This window comes from Centroberyx gerrardi, chromosome 18 (assembly GCF_048128805.1).
Source record: "Centroberyx gerrardi isolate f3 chromosome 18, fCenGer3.hap1.cur.20231027, whole genome shotgun sequence".
Classification (NCBI taxonomy): domain Eukaryota; kingdom Metazoa; phylum Chordata; class Actinopteri; order Beryciformes; family Berycidae; genus Centroberyx; species Centroberyx gerrardi.
The window spans coordinates 18,194,022-18,211,879 of record NC_136014.1 but is presented as its reverse complement, the minus strand read 5'-3'; the positions used below and the strand labels follow the sequence as shown (position 1 = coordinate 18,211,879).

Here is a 17,858-nt window from a genome sequence, read left to right as displayed (position 1 = left end):
TTCGTTTATATTCAACCATAAATGAACTGCCTTACGATATTGGCCGGGTTTCGTAAGTAGGATAACTTTTTTGATGTGAATAGCTGATAATTTCGATTATCATTGACTGCTGACATCGGTTGATTTCCCGTTATGTTTACCGCTTGTATTGACACACACACAGTTCCGCAATTCGTGACGGCAAGTGGGGGATATTGGAGCCCGTAAAAATCCCGCACATCCTATCTCTAAGAGGTTGACTAGAACGTTTTTTCCTCATTCAGCCATTTGTTTTTGCTGAAAATCCGATATGACCTGAATGCGGCATAAAGAGCTACGGTTTAAGGATCGAGAAGGACGCGAAAACAAAAATGGACATCGATCGAAAGTAGCCCAGTAAGACTGATTATTCGTCGTCTTATTTGTAAGACATTGGTGCAGCTAGCATTTAGTGACACAACTAGCGAGAAACATCCGTGCATCCGCTCAATACTGTCGTTTCGAGCATCAGCTGCTAGCTTGATAGCTAGCCTAGTAACGTTTGCTAACTTGACGTTACTATGTATCTATAGCATAGTGTTATGACATTGACCACTAAGGCTAGTAAAATAGCGTTTGTTAGCTAACGTTAGCTAACCTGTTATCAAACCATTGTTCGTTGTTGTAACTCCAGCTGATAGCTGCTACAGCAATTCTCCTAATTCCGTAGATTCCTCAGCTACCCATATAATGGATGTCATTGCTTGTGTTATCGGTCCTAAAGTCAAACAGCTGGGCCAGTGTCTTGTCAATCGTACCCTGATTTAGCAAGTAAAATTGTAATAGTACCTCTGGCCCAGCAATAGTGCTTAATGGCACAATAAAAAATGTGGAGTTTGGCTGTAATTGTTACATTTTTTGCAAGTGATTTATGATAGAGCTGTGGTGCTGCTTGCATTGTGGCAGCCTGAACGGCCTCAGGATGTCGCTGCAAGTCCTTGTATTTACTTGCATCTTGAGTCAGAACGCGACCAATGTAAAAACCTAGGAGGTAGTGATGGAAAGACCGATTCTTGTAAATTACTCGATTCTTTTGGGCTTCCATTGACCACAACTTTAGAAGCAATGCTAAATAGCTAATAGTATAAGGTCAGCTTAAATTAAACCGAGGCTAACTTAACTTTCGTTGCTTTTTCCAAGTAACATTAGGCTTGGTCAAGTCCAGTCTTAAATAATAATACATCTGAGAAACAATATCTACCGTCATGAATAATTTGCAGCTATACAAAAAATATAATATATTTTATAACAACTGGAAATGGGCTAAATGCTAATTGACCGAAATACAGAATTGGCTCATTAAAGAGTAACTAAACCCCCACCTAAATCTGTGGTGAAGCCTGACACCTAATGGTGAAAAGTAGGGTACTGAACTGGTCATCTGCTATTGGCTGGCCTTTGGTGCCAGGTAAGGTCACCTTCTATAGAGTAAGACAGGTGTTGACATCACCTCGCCCCAAAGGCCAGCCAATTTTGTTATGACTGTGGTTGCAGATAACAACTGTCTTCATGTCTTTGTTTTTTGTGTTTAAAATCGCAGTCAAACTGCAGGCACTGAACCAACATTTTGATTTAGCTCCTTTGGCCAACTGAGTTGACTCGTTCACTTTATAGTATCATTCAAATGAACGATTTATTTGTGAATTGACCCATCACTACTTGAAGGAAATCTTGACCAAAAATGGTGTGACAAGAAGCGGCTGGTCAAAAATAGATTCTGATGTGATACCTCACTCATTGTAAGTTGCTTTGGATGAGCGTCAGCTAAATGCCCAAAATGTAAATGTACGTGTGGTTGTCTGTTTCCATAACAGGCTGTCTGTGTCAGACTGCTGGCTGGCATTTAGCCAAGGACCTGAAGGGAAAGAGGTGAAGAGGCCAAAGCCCAGAATCATGGAGGCTCGGTTTGGCAATGTGGTGTTCAGCTCCAGCTTCGACTCAGGGAACCTGGCACGTGTGGAGAAGGTGGAGAGGGGAAACTCCTGCCCTCCTGCCGACACGCCCTCCACTGGGAGTGCCCCCTCAGGGCCTAACCTCACCCCTGACTACGAGTTCAATGTATGGACGCAGCCAGATTGCGCTGGGACAGAACATGAGAACGGAAACAGGTAGCTGGCAGCTCTCCTTTGCTTGAGGCTGCCATTTTACACCCTTGCTACTAAGCATTTTGTGTCATTCATATGGGTGCAGGAAATGGTGTGAGCAATGGTACCTCATAGATAGGTGTCCGTTTGCTTGCTGCACAGCCTGTACACATAGCTCCATTGCTTATGGTGTCCCACATCATGTGTTTGTTTGTTAGGTCATGGTTTTACTTCAGTGTGCGGGGTGCAGTGTCCGGGAAGATACTGAAGATCAATGTGATGAACATGAACAAACAGAGTAAGCTCTACAGCCAGGGCATGGCTCCCCTCGTACGCACTCTACCTGGCAAAACCCGCTGGGAAAGGATCCGGGACAGACCCACCTTTGAGGTATACACACACTCGGGCGGCTATTTGGAGGAGGGTGGGAGGAGGGCTAATCACCCACCACAGATACAGACACATATGCACACAAACATACACTGTGTCATGTGCTCAGTGATTTTACCTCATAACCACCACTCGTAGTAGTGGTAATTTTGGTCCTGGGACCCAGGTTTGCTCCTGGGCCCATTTCAGGATGATTTCCTTATTCCAGGACTTTTTTTTTTCTCTTATATGTCTTCTCCCTCTGTTATGTTGTTATCCAGATGGTGGATAACCAGTTTATCCTGTCATTCACCCACCGGCTGTTGGAGGTGCGAGGGGCGACCACCTACTTCTCCTTCTGCTACCCTTTTTCCTACAGTGAGAGCCAGGAAATGCTGCTGCAGCTGGACCAGAGCTACCCCAACGCTGCTCAACTCAACCCCAGCAGGTAGAGCTGAACACACACACACGCACATACACACACATACGCACACACACAAAGAACATGTTGTTTGGTACCATTTTGTTCATGAAATGATGTTACTTGCTGCTACTCCGTCTGTCCATCTCTCTCTCTCTCCCTTGCTCTCTCGCTCTCCCCTCTCTCTTCCACTATTAACTTTCTCTCTCTCCAATTTCCATCCCCAACCCAGTGCACCGGGCAGTGTGTATTACCACAGGGAGCTGCTGTGCCACTCTCTGGATGGTAACAGGGTGGACCTGCTGACTGTGACCAACTGCAGTGGGATGCAAGAGGAGAGAGAGCCCCGCCTGCCCAAGCTGTTTCCTGACACCAACACTCCGCGACCTCACCGCTTCACTAGCAAAAGGGTATCGCTCGATCACAAACACCCAATCCCTAACTCTCCCCACTCTCTCTTATCTCTCTCTCTGTTTCCCCTTTCTCTCTGTCACATTTTTTGTTAATGCTTTCACCAAGTATTGCCTTTCATAATGATTGACACCTTTATGGCTTTTTATGACAATGTTTGATAAGTAAGTACCAGCCTGTTAAGTAGAACAGTGATTATGACAGTGATGTGGAATCTTCTAGCAATGCTATCAGTGAAGCTGACTCTGAGCATTTGTGTGTGTGTGTGTGTGTGTGTGTTTGTAGGTGTTTTTCCTCAGCAGTCGAGTGCACCCCGGGGAGACTCCCTCATCCTTTGTGTTTAATGGTTTCCTCAGCTTCATCTTGAGAAGGGACGACCCACGCGCTCACGCACTTAGAAACATGTTTGTCTTCAAGCTCATTCCCATGCTCAACCCAGATGGTGTGGTCCGCGGGCACTACAGGTATGACTAGCACGTGCACACACGTACACTATCCTCACAACGACAGCGTAAGCATCTTCTGGCTCTGGGATCAGTTAGCATCAGTACACTCCAGACTCTTCTATTGGAATTACATGGTTTGGATTATGCACTGCTTGTTTCTTGTAGGTTTTTGTGTTCTTATTTGTCCATGGCTGTTAAACAGAATTTTTCAGTATTTCTCAGTAATACTACATTGGTAGTAAACCAGGTAAACCAGGCATCCCAACTTTTGTTTTATGAGCCCATAAAGAATACATAGTTATGGATTATTGATTATTTGCTAAGTAAACTAATTGTAACCGGACAGCTAATAAGATATCGTTCTAGCCCTCTCTTGTTTTTTTTTTCTCATATACTTTGTTGAGAAAACAAATTGACTGCGCAGAAATGTGGGTAACTGCTACATAAACGCCACACCTTTTGAAGATGTTGTGTATTTAACATTTCTACTAGACCGATATTCACAATAAATTAGCAAGTACACTACTTAGTGGTTGTTATTAATGTTGCCATAGAAAACCGAACTTAAGCATGGCACATAACATGCTGAAGTTGGATCAAGTTCAGCTCCAATTGTGCGCATTGTATAGTGTTTCTGAGAAGTGCTGGCTGTGCTCTGAAACTATCAGAACAGAAACAATGGGGAAGTGTGTGGTAGGGTTTCAGTTTCATTGTGAGTCGTGGTCAGTGTGATCATCTCCTAAGACTGTTATTGCTGTAGTAACGTCTCTCTCTGTTATGTAGGACTGACTCCAGGGGTGTGAACTTGAACAGACAGTACCTGAACCCCAGCCCTGAGCTGCACCCTTCCATCTATGCAGCCAAAACGCTGTTGCTCTACCACCACACACACAACCGCCTGCAGAACACACATTCCAGCACTCACGCTAACAGCCCCGCACACACCCACACCGTTCCCCTCAACGCCAAGCCCACCAATCAGCATCAAGCTCCTCCCCTCACTGCCCTTGAAGTCAGCCTGAACCAACGGAACGCGGAGAAGGACGCAAATCCTGCCCAGCCGGAGGTTCCCATGGTGACAGAGGAGAACGCCTGGGTCCCCACAGAGATGGGGAAGGGGGACCAGAACAGTTCGTCAAGCTCCTCAGAGACGGTGGCTCCAGTTACTGTAGAGGTGTCAGTCACACAAGAGGTGGAAGAGGAGCCAATCCCACCCCACGAAGGAGGTGTGGCCTATTATGTGGACTTGCATGGCCACGCCTCCAAACGGGGATGCTTCATGTATGGAAATAGCCTTCCCGACGAGAGCCAGCAGGTGAAAATTATTTTATTTATTTAGCCCCCCCTTTGCTTCCATATTTCAGGAAAACCCTCAAATTACATTCAGATGTCATTGTTTTTTGGCATCAATTTTCTCACAATTTAGAAGAGACCATACAATTGTTGCCAGCTGACATCCTTTGCTGGTTAGTCATGCTTTTAATAGTATCCTGGATTCTATGTTTGTTTTTCCCTATCTAGCAACCATAGTTGATAGGCTATTAATATCTTTGCTACTGAAATCTTAGCTCCTGTGCGCTCTGCTTCCTCCCTCTGCAGGTAGAGAACATGCTGTATCCAAGGCTGATCGCCGTGAACTCTGCCCACTTTGATTTCCTGGGCTGTAACTTCTCGGAGAAGAACATGTACGCAAGGGACAAGAGGGATGGCCAGTCTAAAGAAGGCAGCGGGCGGGTGGCCATTCACAAGGCCATAGGGCTGCTGCACAGGTCAGAGAGCGGTGGATACACACCACAGATGAAGACAGTTCTTGTTCAATTTAGTCAATTCAAATAGCTTGTGGAAACCTTTTACCTATTTTCACCACCTTTTTGAGTTTTGGAGAGTAAAAAAGTAAGCTTTTCAAGACTTCAGAGATGATTTTTTATGCCACTGTCATTCATGTATCTTTATTGTTTTATAGTGCATTTACTCAGGTTTGGCTTGATCCCAAGGTCAAAACTAGGCATGGGCAGGTATGAGATTTTGACGGTATGATAACCTTAGGCAAAAATACCACGGTTTCACGGTATCGCGGTATTGCGCACCTCTAAAACGTGTTATTGTAAAATCTCTGGGTAAAAAAAAAAAATCACTAATTTTTTGCCATTGAACAATATGTAATTTATTTTTAAATAACATATAGAACATTTGGAACATTAGTAAACGTTGTATGTTAAGTTAACATAGTATTACATAAATAATTGAATTATTTTCTGGAAAAAAAATACACTTTGATTGTTTCAATGTTGATGTTGTTGTTGTTGTTGATGTGCATGCACATACACATGTAAACACACACACTCGCTCTCTTTCTCTCTCTCTCTCTCTCTCTCTCTCTCTCTCTCTCACACACACACACACTCGCTCTCTCTCTCTCCGTATAACACACACACACTTGCTCTCTCTCTCTCAGTCTCCGCATAGCCACAGTTTGTGCCTCATTTTCCACCGGCAGGTTCAAGGAGTCTTTCATGGTCATTCTTCAGCACAATGCGTTTTGTTAAACGACCTTCCCTGCACTGTCTCGCTTTGAGAATAGTCATTTTAACTTGGGGGGGGGGGGGGGGGGGAACAGCTCATACCGTCCGAACGGTATGACGGGAAATAATAGTGGTTTTGGAACCGTGACTTTTTCAAACCGCGGTATACCTTGAAACCGGAAACCAGCCCATGCCTAGTCAAAACGCAGTTTACATGGCAGTTAAAAAATGTGCATGTACTGTAAAAAAAGTGAGGGGAAAAACTGGATTACCAGGAAACGGATAATGTTCAATCCATCACCAGCTAATGACCTGTAGCCAAAATTCAGATGTAATGATTTTTGTTTCGGTTATTGAATTGCTCTCTCATTCACTCAATTGGAAATAAAGTGACCTTAGTTCTTATATTCTCTATTTCTCTCTATGTAAATGTATTCCTATAATCATGCTTGTGTTGTCTGCTCTCCATCCAGCTATACTTTGGAGTGCAACTACAACACAGGAAGAACAATGAACACCATTCCACCTGCTTGCCATGACAACGGACGGGCAACACCCCCTCCACCTCCATCATTCCCCCCAAAATACACTCCAGAAATATTTGAACAGGTAGGAACACAAGTGCACTGCAATGGATTGGTGTTCCTTCTCTATTAGTCAGGAATGTGATTTTTTTTTTATCAGTCTTTGTTTCAAGATTGCAGGTTTTTTTAGATACGTGACTCACACGGCAGTTTAGTATTTTCCACTGACAAACTACTTTTCATCGCATGCCATCGAGCTATTGACTCCCTGTCTAGCTTTATCAACTGATGTTTGTTCATTACGGTATATTTTTTATTTTTTTATGTATTGTATTTTTGGTATATGTAATATAGATTTTTTATTCTGTGTTTTCATTGTAAACGCTGTCTGTAAACTGAATTGAATTTAACTGTATTTTGCATGTGCATCAGGTGGGGCGTGCCGTGGCCATCGCGGCCCTGGACATGGCGGAGTGTAACCCCTGGCCGCGGCTGGTGCTGTCAGAGCACAGCTGCCTGACGAACCTCCGAGCCTGGATCCTCAAACACGTCCGCAACACCAAGGGCCTGAACACACACATCCACGCTCACGCTCCGCCGCGAATACACCACAGCGGCAGCAAGGCGTCGCCACCAAAGAGCTTCAGCAAGTGAGTTCGCACGCACAAAGACACGTTATAGATTCAAGCCCCGTGAATAGCCGTGTGTCCTGTTGAAATGTTCATGAGCAAGACACTGAACTCCTATCTGCTCATGTATTGTAGGTTGCTCTGGATAAGACTGTAAGCTAAATACAAATATATACAATCCAATTCTTTCCTCTCAAAAGGATACCACAGCACTACTGGTGATTTGTATAGAAAACACCTCTTTATTGACTCAAACAGCCACAAATTACCACTTCTGTCCTCCTCTTTGCTATTCACAAATAACCTTTTCGAATGTGTGTTGCGTGTGTGTGTCTTGTTTTTCCCGGCAGCTCTCTGTCCAGCTCGGTGTCGGAGAACACCCTGAGTCGCGTTCGCTCCAACAGCCACAGTAGCAGCAGTCAGACGCCCTCCCCGAAGATTCACACCTCCCCCAGCTTCACTTTTGGCTGCCCCCCACCCCGGACGCACACGCAGCACAACACGCACACCAGCGTCCGCGGAGGCAACAAGACACTCGGCCCAGTCAGGGGTAAGATGATCTGTCCTCCATCTGCCTCTGTCGCTGTCTTCTCTTGCATTTTCTGTCCCTTCTCTCCCTGGGTGTTCCTCCACTCTCCTCCTGTTCTTTCTCTGTATCACACATCGTTTTTTTCTCTCTTTCTCACCATCCATCTGTCTTCTCGCTATTAGTATTGCTGTGAAAGCTGATGACTGCTATGTTGGCCTTCTTTAGTGAAGCTAAGACCTGTGTTAGATTATCTATGTGATAATTGGCTACTGTGTCACTGTGGTGGTGATGTAACATCAGTCCAAGACCTGGGATTGGCTTGATTTTAGAGACACTAACAAATGGGTTCATATCTTGGGTGTCTCCAGCCTCTAACCTCAGCTTGACCCCTGCATGACCTTAGCATGGCCCCAGGACCTCTACCTCTGCATGCATTTTGTTACCTTCAAAGTTAGCCCTGCCTTGACTGAAGATGAAAACTTAGGACACGTGGGTTACAGTCTTATTTTCTTCCCCGCCCCCCACATGACAAGAGCACTCGTATGGTTTAATGAGCCCTGTTTCAATGGTCCAAGACTAAATTGCAAATTTGGGTAGAAAAAGGCTTGAAGCATAACTCTGTCCATTTTCAACCAGGACCCTATTTTCTCTATTTTTATCTTTTTCCACCATAAAGATTGATTCTGACCAAAATCTCGTCAATTGGCTTTATTTTAGAGTTTACTTATGTCTTGTTAGCATGGCTGTGTATCTCTCCAGTACAGTCCTATTTGGTCAATGGACCCTCCAAAACTCAATCCCAGAAGCACCCAAAGCTTTTTCAACGCATTGAGTTGAAGGGCAACTTGGACAGGTAGCTATGTGTGTCTGTGTTTGTGTGTGTGTGTGTGGTTGTGTGTGAATGCACTTCCCCTGCATGTGTCTGAGCTGGTGTGTGTGTGTCTGTGTCTGTGTTTGTGTGTGTGTGTGCCTCTCTCTCTGTAGAAGCTAAGCCTCAGGAGAAGAGACGCCCTCCCCACCACCGCTCCGTCCTCCGGTCTCCTAGCAACAGCCACACACCCGCCCGCCCCCCACTCTCACCCCCTTCCTCCTCTTCGTCCTCGTCCTCCTCCGTCTGTGCAGCGGGCTCCTGTTCCCTGCCGCCCTCCGTCAGTATGACAGGTCTGTACTCCCTCCAGCCCCCCAGCCTCTCCACCCTGCTCCCCTCCCTGCAGGCACTGCCCCGCCCCGGGCTGCTCTCCAAACTGAGCCCCCTGCTCCTCCAGGGCCTGCCGCCCCCGCAGGCCACCAACTCTCCAACTGGGCCCACCCAGGACTGAATAGAACCTACCGTATGTGTGCTTGGGCATGTGTTGATGTGTTGATGTGTGTGTGTACGTGTGTATTGAGTGAGTGTAAGCGCTTTAAATTGCTTACTTAATTGAGTACCAGATGAGTGGGATTTGCCACATTGAACAATTATATAGAGAGCAGACAGAACAAAGTTTAGATTGTTTAACTAAGTAAGAATTCTGCAATTCACAACTTAATCTGACACTCTCAGTTGTCTTGATGTAGTAAACCCCACCCGCCTGGCGTTCCAAGGTGGTTAAATCAAGCGCTAACTAATACCTGGTCTGGTGTGCGTGTGCAGCTGAAAGATAATTGGTGCTAGCCCTTCTAACTTTTTCTCAACTATTTTACATTCCTCTTTTTTTTCCTTTTGCCTTTTCACATAATCTGTGTAATTATATGTCTACAGTATCTATTCTGCACCTTAGGGTAAATAAAAACACAATAAAACCATTGCCAACCTTGCGCTATCAAGCTTTGGATAACACACTACTGTAGAGATTTTGTGGGTTTATTTTCTGTACATAAAGCAGACTGGCCAGTGTGTGTGTTAGCCTAGCGAAGAGAGACAGACGCTGGGCTTCATAGCCTTCACTGTCTGGTAGTGCTAGCAGTATATAAGAATACTAGAAATACTATACTAATGGAATACACTCAGAACAAGCCTTCTTTTCAGTTTGTAGCCAAGTAATAAGCTAAGAAGAATTACTAAGTTGCTGTGTAGATATTTGGTAAATAACATTTCTAATGGGATCAAACTGTTTCCTTGTGTTTTATCCTTGGTTTTTCTGTTCATGATCAGATCCCTGTTAACTTGAAGGAAGTGGTTTTGCTTTTGTCATGTTGTTCTTTCAATACTCCGTGAGTGAATGAGTGATTAATTGCATTCTGATTGCACTGTGTATTTCATTTTTCTTTTTGAGAAAAGGGGTTTTCAGAATCGGCATACTGTGGCTTATAATATGTTTCTGTAAAATCTTTTAATGCACCTTCTGATCTTTTGAGTTATTTATATTTTTCCAGTGTATTTTATTTTACTTTTACATGTTTATATATACAACAGTGCAAGGCAGATGCCGACAACAGCCTGCCAGTTCACTCATATTTATAGCTAGTTTTACGGAGTAGGACTGAGCATACTCTGGATTTACTTTTTAGAGAGTGAAAATCCTGTTTAAAAAAGGACCGCCGTTTTATTTTTGTATGTAAGCCAATGATTCATTTCTATTATTGACTCGTTTCATAGATGTGAAACCTGTATCATTCCAATGTCAGTCTAGTCCTGGCTTCTGAAATGAGCTAATTTTGAAGGAGCGTCTCGGCGACATCATGACGGTCATAGAATACTGCCAGAAACATGGATCATCAATGGCTTTAATCCTTATAAGGAAGGGGAAACCTTAGAGTTGCTGTGGAAAGAGTTTTGAATTTTGAAGTTGCAATACAAGCAATATAATCTAAAAATAATTAGTTTGGTTCAGTGTTCCAACAGTTTGACTAAGTTGGTGTTGGGTAGTGTTTATATATATACATATATATATCTATATCTATAGATATAGATATATATCTATATCTATAGATATATAGATATATATAAAGGAAAATGAAACTAAGGAAAACCCCAATGTCATGTTAGGTGTAAATAATGTTCTGAGGTTTTTTTACCCACATATCTCTTCAGCGAACAGCTGAAGAAGCGGTTAAATTCCTCATTTATAATGTTGGTGATGTTCATTATTTATTCAAGCACATCTGTGTGTGTTTTCTAGTGTATATTGGGTGTATAGCAGTTCAAGTTGGATTTTTAGTAGTATCTGAACCACAAAGTTCATCATGGCAGGTATGTAGTAGGCTATAGATGGTTAAAGCTGATATATTCTGTGGTTAGCAGAGATGAGAAACTCTATCTCGTAATGTTCATTGAGTCTCAGTTGGACTACATATAGGCCTTGTGGAGTGTGATCATATGTGAGATTATAGTGTCTCGTCTATAATCTAGTTCACATGCTGTCATCCCAGTACTTGATGATAGTCTCCAGATCTATACGTCATAGAGATTTGATTGGCCTGAGCAGAGATTGTTTGTGTTTTAGGAGAGGAGGTACTGTGTCTGTGACCTGGAGAGTTTATCTGACCAGTAGATAAACTACCCCAGTCATTTCTGTGATAAATATAACATTCAGATATACAGTATCTGGCTCATGAGAAAAGTTTTAGAGTAAGCACATTCTCAATGGCCTTTCCTTGCTGTAGCTATCGTCTGTTCCAGTGCTGTGCGTCAGTGTAGCTATGGTGTGCCTTGCTCTGGTCTTTGTTGTAAACAGTAGGTGCTTGAGTCTCCAGCCATTCTCTTTGCTAGAGCGACTGGATTCCAGTGTGATCAGATGGTGGCTTCCCTCCCTTGCCTCCTCATCTCCTCTGTCCTTGAACCGGAGAAACTTATCCTCACAAGAGGCAATGAAGAAGTGAAAACAAAAGTGACTGAAAGTTTATTTAGTGGGCATTTGAGTTGACAGGCCTATAACACTATCAAGTTTAATGTCAGTTAAATGACTCAATTTTGGAACACAATATGACTACAGATAATAATTTTTGGATTATGGATTAAAGGGGCATTAAGTAATTTAGGACTTTTATTGACCTGTATCAGCGACCGATGAATTGTGACATCAGTAGGTCTAATTGACAGAAATACAAGTCACATTTTCACAATAGAATGAATAAGCTAGCTAATTAGAGCAGAGATCCAACAGAAACTTCTTAATGAAAAGGTAAAATATCACATTGCAATATAACACTGCTTTGTCATTTGCTTTTTTGGCTTGAAGAAAAAATGCATTGCGACGCCGGTTGCTCGCCCGTACCATCGTCCTCCGTCTTTGAGTAGTTGAAAATGTTCCAAAACAGAGAGTACGGGCCGGAAAGTTATTGAAAGCTAGGAAACTGATGAAGTAATCATTGAGTCATTGGTATTGATCAACAACCCTATCAACCTCCCGCAGATATGGTTATTTTGTGCTGTGGGACAGTAAAAATCTTGCTTAATGCACCTTTAACATTTACTATGTTGATAGTTCTCATGTAGCCTCTGCCCACTGCATACACTGTAGTGGGGAGGGTGTAGTATGAGCTTTCAGTTCAGAACCAATGTCCCAATAACTATTCAGAGTGTAGTTTTAATCTGCTTTCGCACTGTGAACTTTGATGTCCAGATAGTTTCAGTCCTAAAGCTTATGGCTTCATTCAAAATGACAGGAAAAGCTTTGGGCAGAAACTCATGCATACTCACATTCTCACTAGGTCTTTCTGCATTATATTCCTTATGAGAATTGTGCCGTTTCCTTCAACGTGGTGCTAACCTTCTATACCAGACTATGGTTAAGTGTTTGTCTGTAACATCTTTACCAATATCACCCTCTTGAGTGTGCTGCTGTCTTTTACCCCCTCTCTGTTTAACCTCTTGAATAAAAACTATCCCTTTGTGGAGAAACTACCGTGTGTGGGTCCTCTACTCTCTGTTGACGCTGTGTGTGTATGTGTGTGTGTGTGTCCAATTAGTTTGTTTCAGATTATTTCGATTGTTTAGACACTCTACTGATAAATCCATCTCTATCTCAAACAGATATGTATGCTGCACTCTCAACAAAGTGAGCCATAATCCCTCTTTTTTTCAGCTTCTGTCTAGAGTGTAGTTGGTAACAGTCATGTCAAAGCTGCTTGGAAGGCAAATCTCTCCGCTAGTATTGGATGAGAAACCGTCAGTCAAACCACTGATGTATATCAGAGGAAGGGGAGGATCTGTTGTAGATACAGAACCATAGGTACCACAGCTGTGTAACCACATGTTGCAGTGATCAGGAGATTAAAGTATCACAGCATTTTCAGCTCGGGCAGAAGATTTACACTGACGCCATGTATTGTAGGCACATGCACAGATGAGTAGGCACATTATCTCTAACACTGTACTGTTATGACCATTGATGCATCATCAGCAGTCAGTCAACAGCGCATTGCAGTTTCACAAATATTTCAATTTCCTTATTTTTTGTTTACTTGGATTAGGTGTCCCATCTCTGAATGATGTGTTATTCATCTGTCGCCCACTGTTTCTCCTCTCTTCCCCCTGTTCCTCGTGATGTCACTTCCTCTGGTTGACAGGCCTCAGCTGCCCAGACCTTCAGGCTGGCGGACCCAGTTCAGTGGGTCGGTCCAGGAGGCTTTTCCCCATGCGGCCGGGGCGAGGGGGGAGAGGGGGGCGGAGTCTTACGTTCACTCATCACCCTGCAGAGGCGCACACAGAGGTTAGCTTACCTGGCTGAGAGCAAACCACCTTCAACTCATGTATTACCCCTTTGTTCTGCCGTACACTGTATATTATAGACTTTACTCCTAATCTCACTCTAGTCTCTTCATCTGTTGCAGACTGCTAGAAAAATGGGGCCCGATCACATCCTTTCCTCCATCGAATTCACCAAGTGAGTCACATGTTTTGAGTGTGCTCTCTGTTATGGAGCTGTTTATAATCCCACAGGGAATATTTTGATGCAAAGGAAATGAGCAATATGGTCTGCAGCAAGGATGGGAATTGGCAAATAGGATGACATCGATGTGGAAAGCACAATGTGCAAGGAGGAAGAAAATTATGATGATGATGCATTGCCTCAGTTGTAGATTGTGTATCATGGCCTTTAGTCTTCTCCACACCCTGATTCATTAATGGGTGGTGAAAAAGCTGGTTTACACAATAACCTTTTCTGTTGCCTGCCCAGGTGTGAGCTGCAGCCTCGGATGAGCCGCATCCCCATCCGGAGGGTGGGGTCAACAGAAACCCCTCCCACATACGACATGAACTCCTCCGCTTCTAGCAATAACCCCACGTCTTCTGGAGTCAAGGAGGAGTCGGCCACCATGAGGGTCTGGAAACTCATCAAACCTGGCCTCCGCCGGCACCTGTCTCTGTCAGGCATGTGCACAAACTCACACAAGTTACTGACATGTTACCTCTGTCTGGCCTAGAGAGAGTTATCTGACCTGTAGACAGTGATTCCACCATTCAAGATAGTCAGTGGAAAAAGTACTGGGACAGTGAGATAAAATGAAATGCAAATGAGTCATCTAATATAAGATGGATTTCACATGAACTTGAAGCAAGTTTCTGATTATATACCTTCTTTGTCCTCATTGTTAAAACAATCACACCAGCCAAAAAACAACTAATTTAACTTCTCAGCAAAGTCAGTTGTATTTAGGCGTACAGGTGAATATAGTCTTTATGCCCTAGAGGTAGATATACTGCATATAATGATGGATTGATCCCAAGCAGTAATTACAACACAATTTAGCCTTGATCACAGGGAGTCACAATTTTTTATTTTATTTTTTCTGTGAGCCATTGAATTTTTTTTTTTATACAAAGTGCGTAAAACTACAAACTTACTTCTGGCTGCCCTTCTGTCCACTTGTTTTTTCCTTTTGGAACGTGACATTTTAGAGCTGTTCGACCACATTTCCTTGCTTTTCACACCCTGATGCAGGCAATACACCTGAAATATTGATCCACAAATAAGTGCCACAGCATATAGAGAGCATGTGGGACTTTTCCCTTTGTTCAATAAGTTTCCAGTAGTCTGCATCTGATTGCTTTTTAAGTGACGCTTTTCCTAAACGTACAGTGCACCTATCCACAGCTCACGTGTTTTCTCTCTGCAGGTGTATCAGGAAAAGAGGGTCCCGTACAGCTGGCCTCTAAAGCACTGATGAAGAGCACAGACAGGAGTTTACTATATAAAGGAGATGCTATTACAGAAACCACAACAGAGACTGAAGAAAAACTGCAACAGGTGAAAGCAGATACACACACAGCATTAACTTAAACACAGACTGTACTCAACAAGAATACATCAAATGACTAAGACTTGACCAGGCTGTGCCTTGTTGTCTTCCAAGGTTGAAGGAAGTCCAGTGATCTCGCTGCCTGAGCCTGTGAATGTGTGTGAGACAGCGCCCCTGTGTGGAGAGGCCTAGGAACCGCACACCTGCTCTTTCAGGAATTGAGACGCCGGTATACATGTCTGTTTGTGGCTGCTTACTGTGAGACTAAATGACCATATTGTGATCAAAACCATTTAAAACTAGAAAATGTGATATTCAAGCTAGACAGGAAGACGAGGAGAGGATATTGTCATCACAAAAGGGCAAATTAGGGGCATGATACATGTACAAGTTATTATTCTTTTTTTTTTACATTTATCCAGGTAGGATTTCCTGGGCATGCATGCTTTTTTTCAGCAGCGCCCTGCTTCACATCATACAGCTGCTTGCATTCACGCCTAGCAGCTGCCCAGTACAACCAGTCTTCTACTGTTGGGCACTGAGCTACTCCACTGGAGCAGGTGGAGGTCAAGTGCCTTGCTCAACGACGCTAGGTGTTGAGGTAGGGGAGAGGAACACATTCACTTTCCCCATCTAGATTTTCCAAACCGATACAGATACTTGAAGTAGGGCCTTTCTGGTCACAATCACCCACGTTGTACCTCTCGTTTGTGCTCTTTTAATTTTGGTGTCCTTTCCTTGTTTTTTCCCCTCAAAGTTGTGTTAAATGCACTCAGACCTATACTGTTTTGCACTGCTAAGTACCTGTTACTCCAGACGGCCACTGACACTTTTCAGAGCAAAGGGCTGACCTTTATTCACACCGGTAAGCACCTTTAAAACTTTTTCCTCCCAGTTTAACCGATTTTTAAACTGCGGCTTTTTAAAAGAATGTGTGAGTTAATTGTGTATTTCCTCTACTTATTCCAGTGTGCTAAGAGCCTCTGCATAAATTTTATGTATATCAAATTGTATACCTCTATTTCCCCCGTAACACATTCCTTTGGAGCTTTATGCTCAACAGCACACCAATATAGCAACAGGTCCTTTATAACAATAAGATGAAAATATAAATATTTTCTGTCAGGCAAAGTGTGTTGCAAGCTTTCTTGTTGTGTTTGTCTTAATGTAACGAGCATATCGTTACACAATAAGTGGACTGGTTTTTACCAAATTACTGAGATACTGTGACTAAGATAATACTGTGTTTGAACTTGAAATAAACGTTCTGGTGTTACTGTACTTTTTTTTTATGATTTTGCAATTTGTAGCCCAATAAGGATGCATCTAGTGTGCATGCATAATATAAATACTTAAGGAATTTATTGACGCAGTGATGCAAATGGCATTCTCACATATTTTATTAGAAAAACACTCTTGTGCAAGCTTGACAACGTGGAAATTCATCTATAGGAAAGAGGACTGGGAGGATGGGAATGTTGTCTCCAGGGTGGTGACACTCCTTCTCTCACCTGTGGAGGAGAATGGAAACAGTGTTAAAGAGGGTACAGGGTTCACAGCAGAGTGGGCAGCCATTATAAACCTTGGGAACAACAGTCCTATTTGTAGCTGAAAGTGCTACAGAGTATGTGTTGTTACAGCTATGTAAAGTCACCAATAAATATTCATGTGTGACCTTTACACATTTTTTATTGATGTTCATGACAGAGTGTCAACTCAACAGTTATGGATATTTATGAGCAAGTCCACAGACCAAAAACACCATTACAGTCAAAAGGTGTGTATTAAAGGTGATGGAAAAACAGAAATATACATGGAGAGAGCTGGAGCAGTGTGGTGGGTCTAGTAAGCTGTGATGTGCCTGAGCCTCAGGGTGAGAATAAATTTACTCAGTTTGGGGCCAAGACTGAAAAAGTTCAAGAACCCCTCAACTAGAGCATCAGTTCTCAACCATGTGCCATCATAACAAAAGGATGCAGGTTTTCATTCCAACAAAACACTACAGCAGCCGATTTCGCTGATCAGCACACCTTCAACCAGAAGTGGAACTAGTCAGCGAAATCAGCTGCTGTGGTGTTTGGTTGAAATGAAAACCTGCAGACTTTAGGGTCAAGATGGCACAGAGTTGAGCTGAACGAGAGAACTGCAAATTGTCCCAAAAAATATCAAAGCGACGAACCACTTTGGATAGCCTTCACTCCCTATGAAGGCAAAGGCTTTAAATCAATCTGGTCCAGAGATTGCGCTCACCTCGCCACACATACTGGGGGGCATGGTGGGAATCTCTATTCCTGTTTCTTGGGGTTGTTGACTGCAACATAGTGGTATAACACAACCAGTAGGAACAATGACACGCCAAGCATGTTGGCAAATATGGCCAGCTGCACGTCCGTCACCATTCTGCAAGGGATGAATTCACACATAAGTCACACACAGTATGCAAGGCCCATGAGAGTGGGCAGTTTTAATCTTGATAACATGAGTACCATACTCTTATCTGTGGCAAATGCACAGCCTTGATGCTGTTTCATTGAAGCGTTTGACTTTCTGGGCACTAAATATCTGTATACTCCATAGCCAAAACAGAGCTGTAGTAGTGCTGTAGTTATGATTCGGAAATTCATCCTGGCCGTTGTGGTTGTAACAATCACCTTTCCATCATTGCCAATGAATAAATGGTAAGCCCTGAGGCGCTGCATGACAGATGGACAGCCGAAAAATCAAAGTACTCTGGAAAAAGT

General features: G+C 43.3%; 2 protein-coding genes across 2 annotated transcripts; one reads left to right on the top strand and one right to left on the bottom strand.

Moving 5' to 3' along the window:
- The first annotated feature begins 323 nt into the window (after positions 1-323).
- Positions 324-16,356, top strand: agbl5 (AGBL carboxypeptidase 5). Its single transcript, XM_071924911.2, has 17 exons — positions 324-375; positions 1,833-2,126; positions 2,321-2,492; positions 2,753-2,919; positions 3,125-3,302; positions 3,589-3,767; positions 4,533-5,064; positions 5,349-5,518; positions 6,745-6,880; positions 7,228-7,445; positions 7,775-7,974; positions 8,938-9,114; positions 13,444-13,586; positions 13,708-13,760; positions 14,055-14,248; positions 14,995-15,125; positions 15,232-16,356. Exons 2-17 carry the CDS (start codon positions 1,912-1,914, stop codon positions 15,307-15,309), a joined length of 2,943 nt encoding a protein of 980 aa, XP_071781012.1. The 5' UTR covers positions 324-375; positions 1,833-1,911; the 3' UTR covers positions 15,310-16,356.
- Positions 16,357-16,499: 143 nt separating this feature from the next.
- ost4 (oligosaccharyltransferase complex subunit 4 (non-catalytic)) lies at positions 16,500-17,516 on the bottom strand. Its single transcript, XM_071924908.2, has 2 exons — positions 17,368-17,516; positions 16,500-16,628 (listed from the first exon to the last, which is right to left on the bottom strand). Exon 1 carries the CDS (start codon positions 17,514-17,516, stop codon positions 17,403-17,405), a length of 114 nt encoding a protein of 37 aa, XP_071781009.1. The 3' UTR covers positions 16,500-16,628; positions 17,368-17,402.
- Positions 17,517-17,858: the final 342 nt, after the last annotated feature.

Coding starts and splice junctions, on each gene's coding strand:
- agbl5 (XM_071924911.2), top strand. CDS start 1,912: ATGGAGGCTCGGTTTGGCAATGTGGTGTTCAGCTCCAGCTTCGACTCA. Junction 13,587..13,707: donor CTGCAGAGGCGCACACAGAG/GTTAGCTTACCT, acceptor CATCTGTTGCAG/ACTGCTAGAAAAATGGGGCC. Junction 14,249..14,994: donor CCGGCACCTGTCTCTGTCAG/GCATGTGCACAA, acceptor TTCTCTCTGCAG/GTGTATCAGGAAAAGAGGGT.
- ost4 (XM_071924908.2), bottom strand. CDS start 17,516: ATGGTGACGGACGTGCAGCTGGCCATATTTGCCAACATGCTTGGCGTG.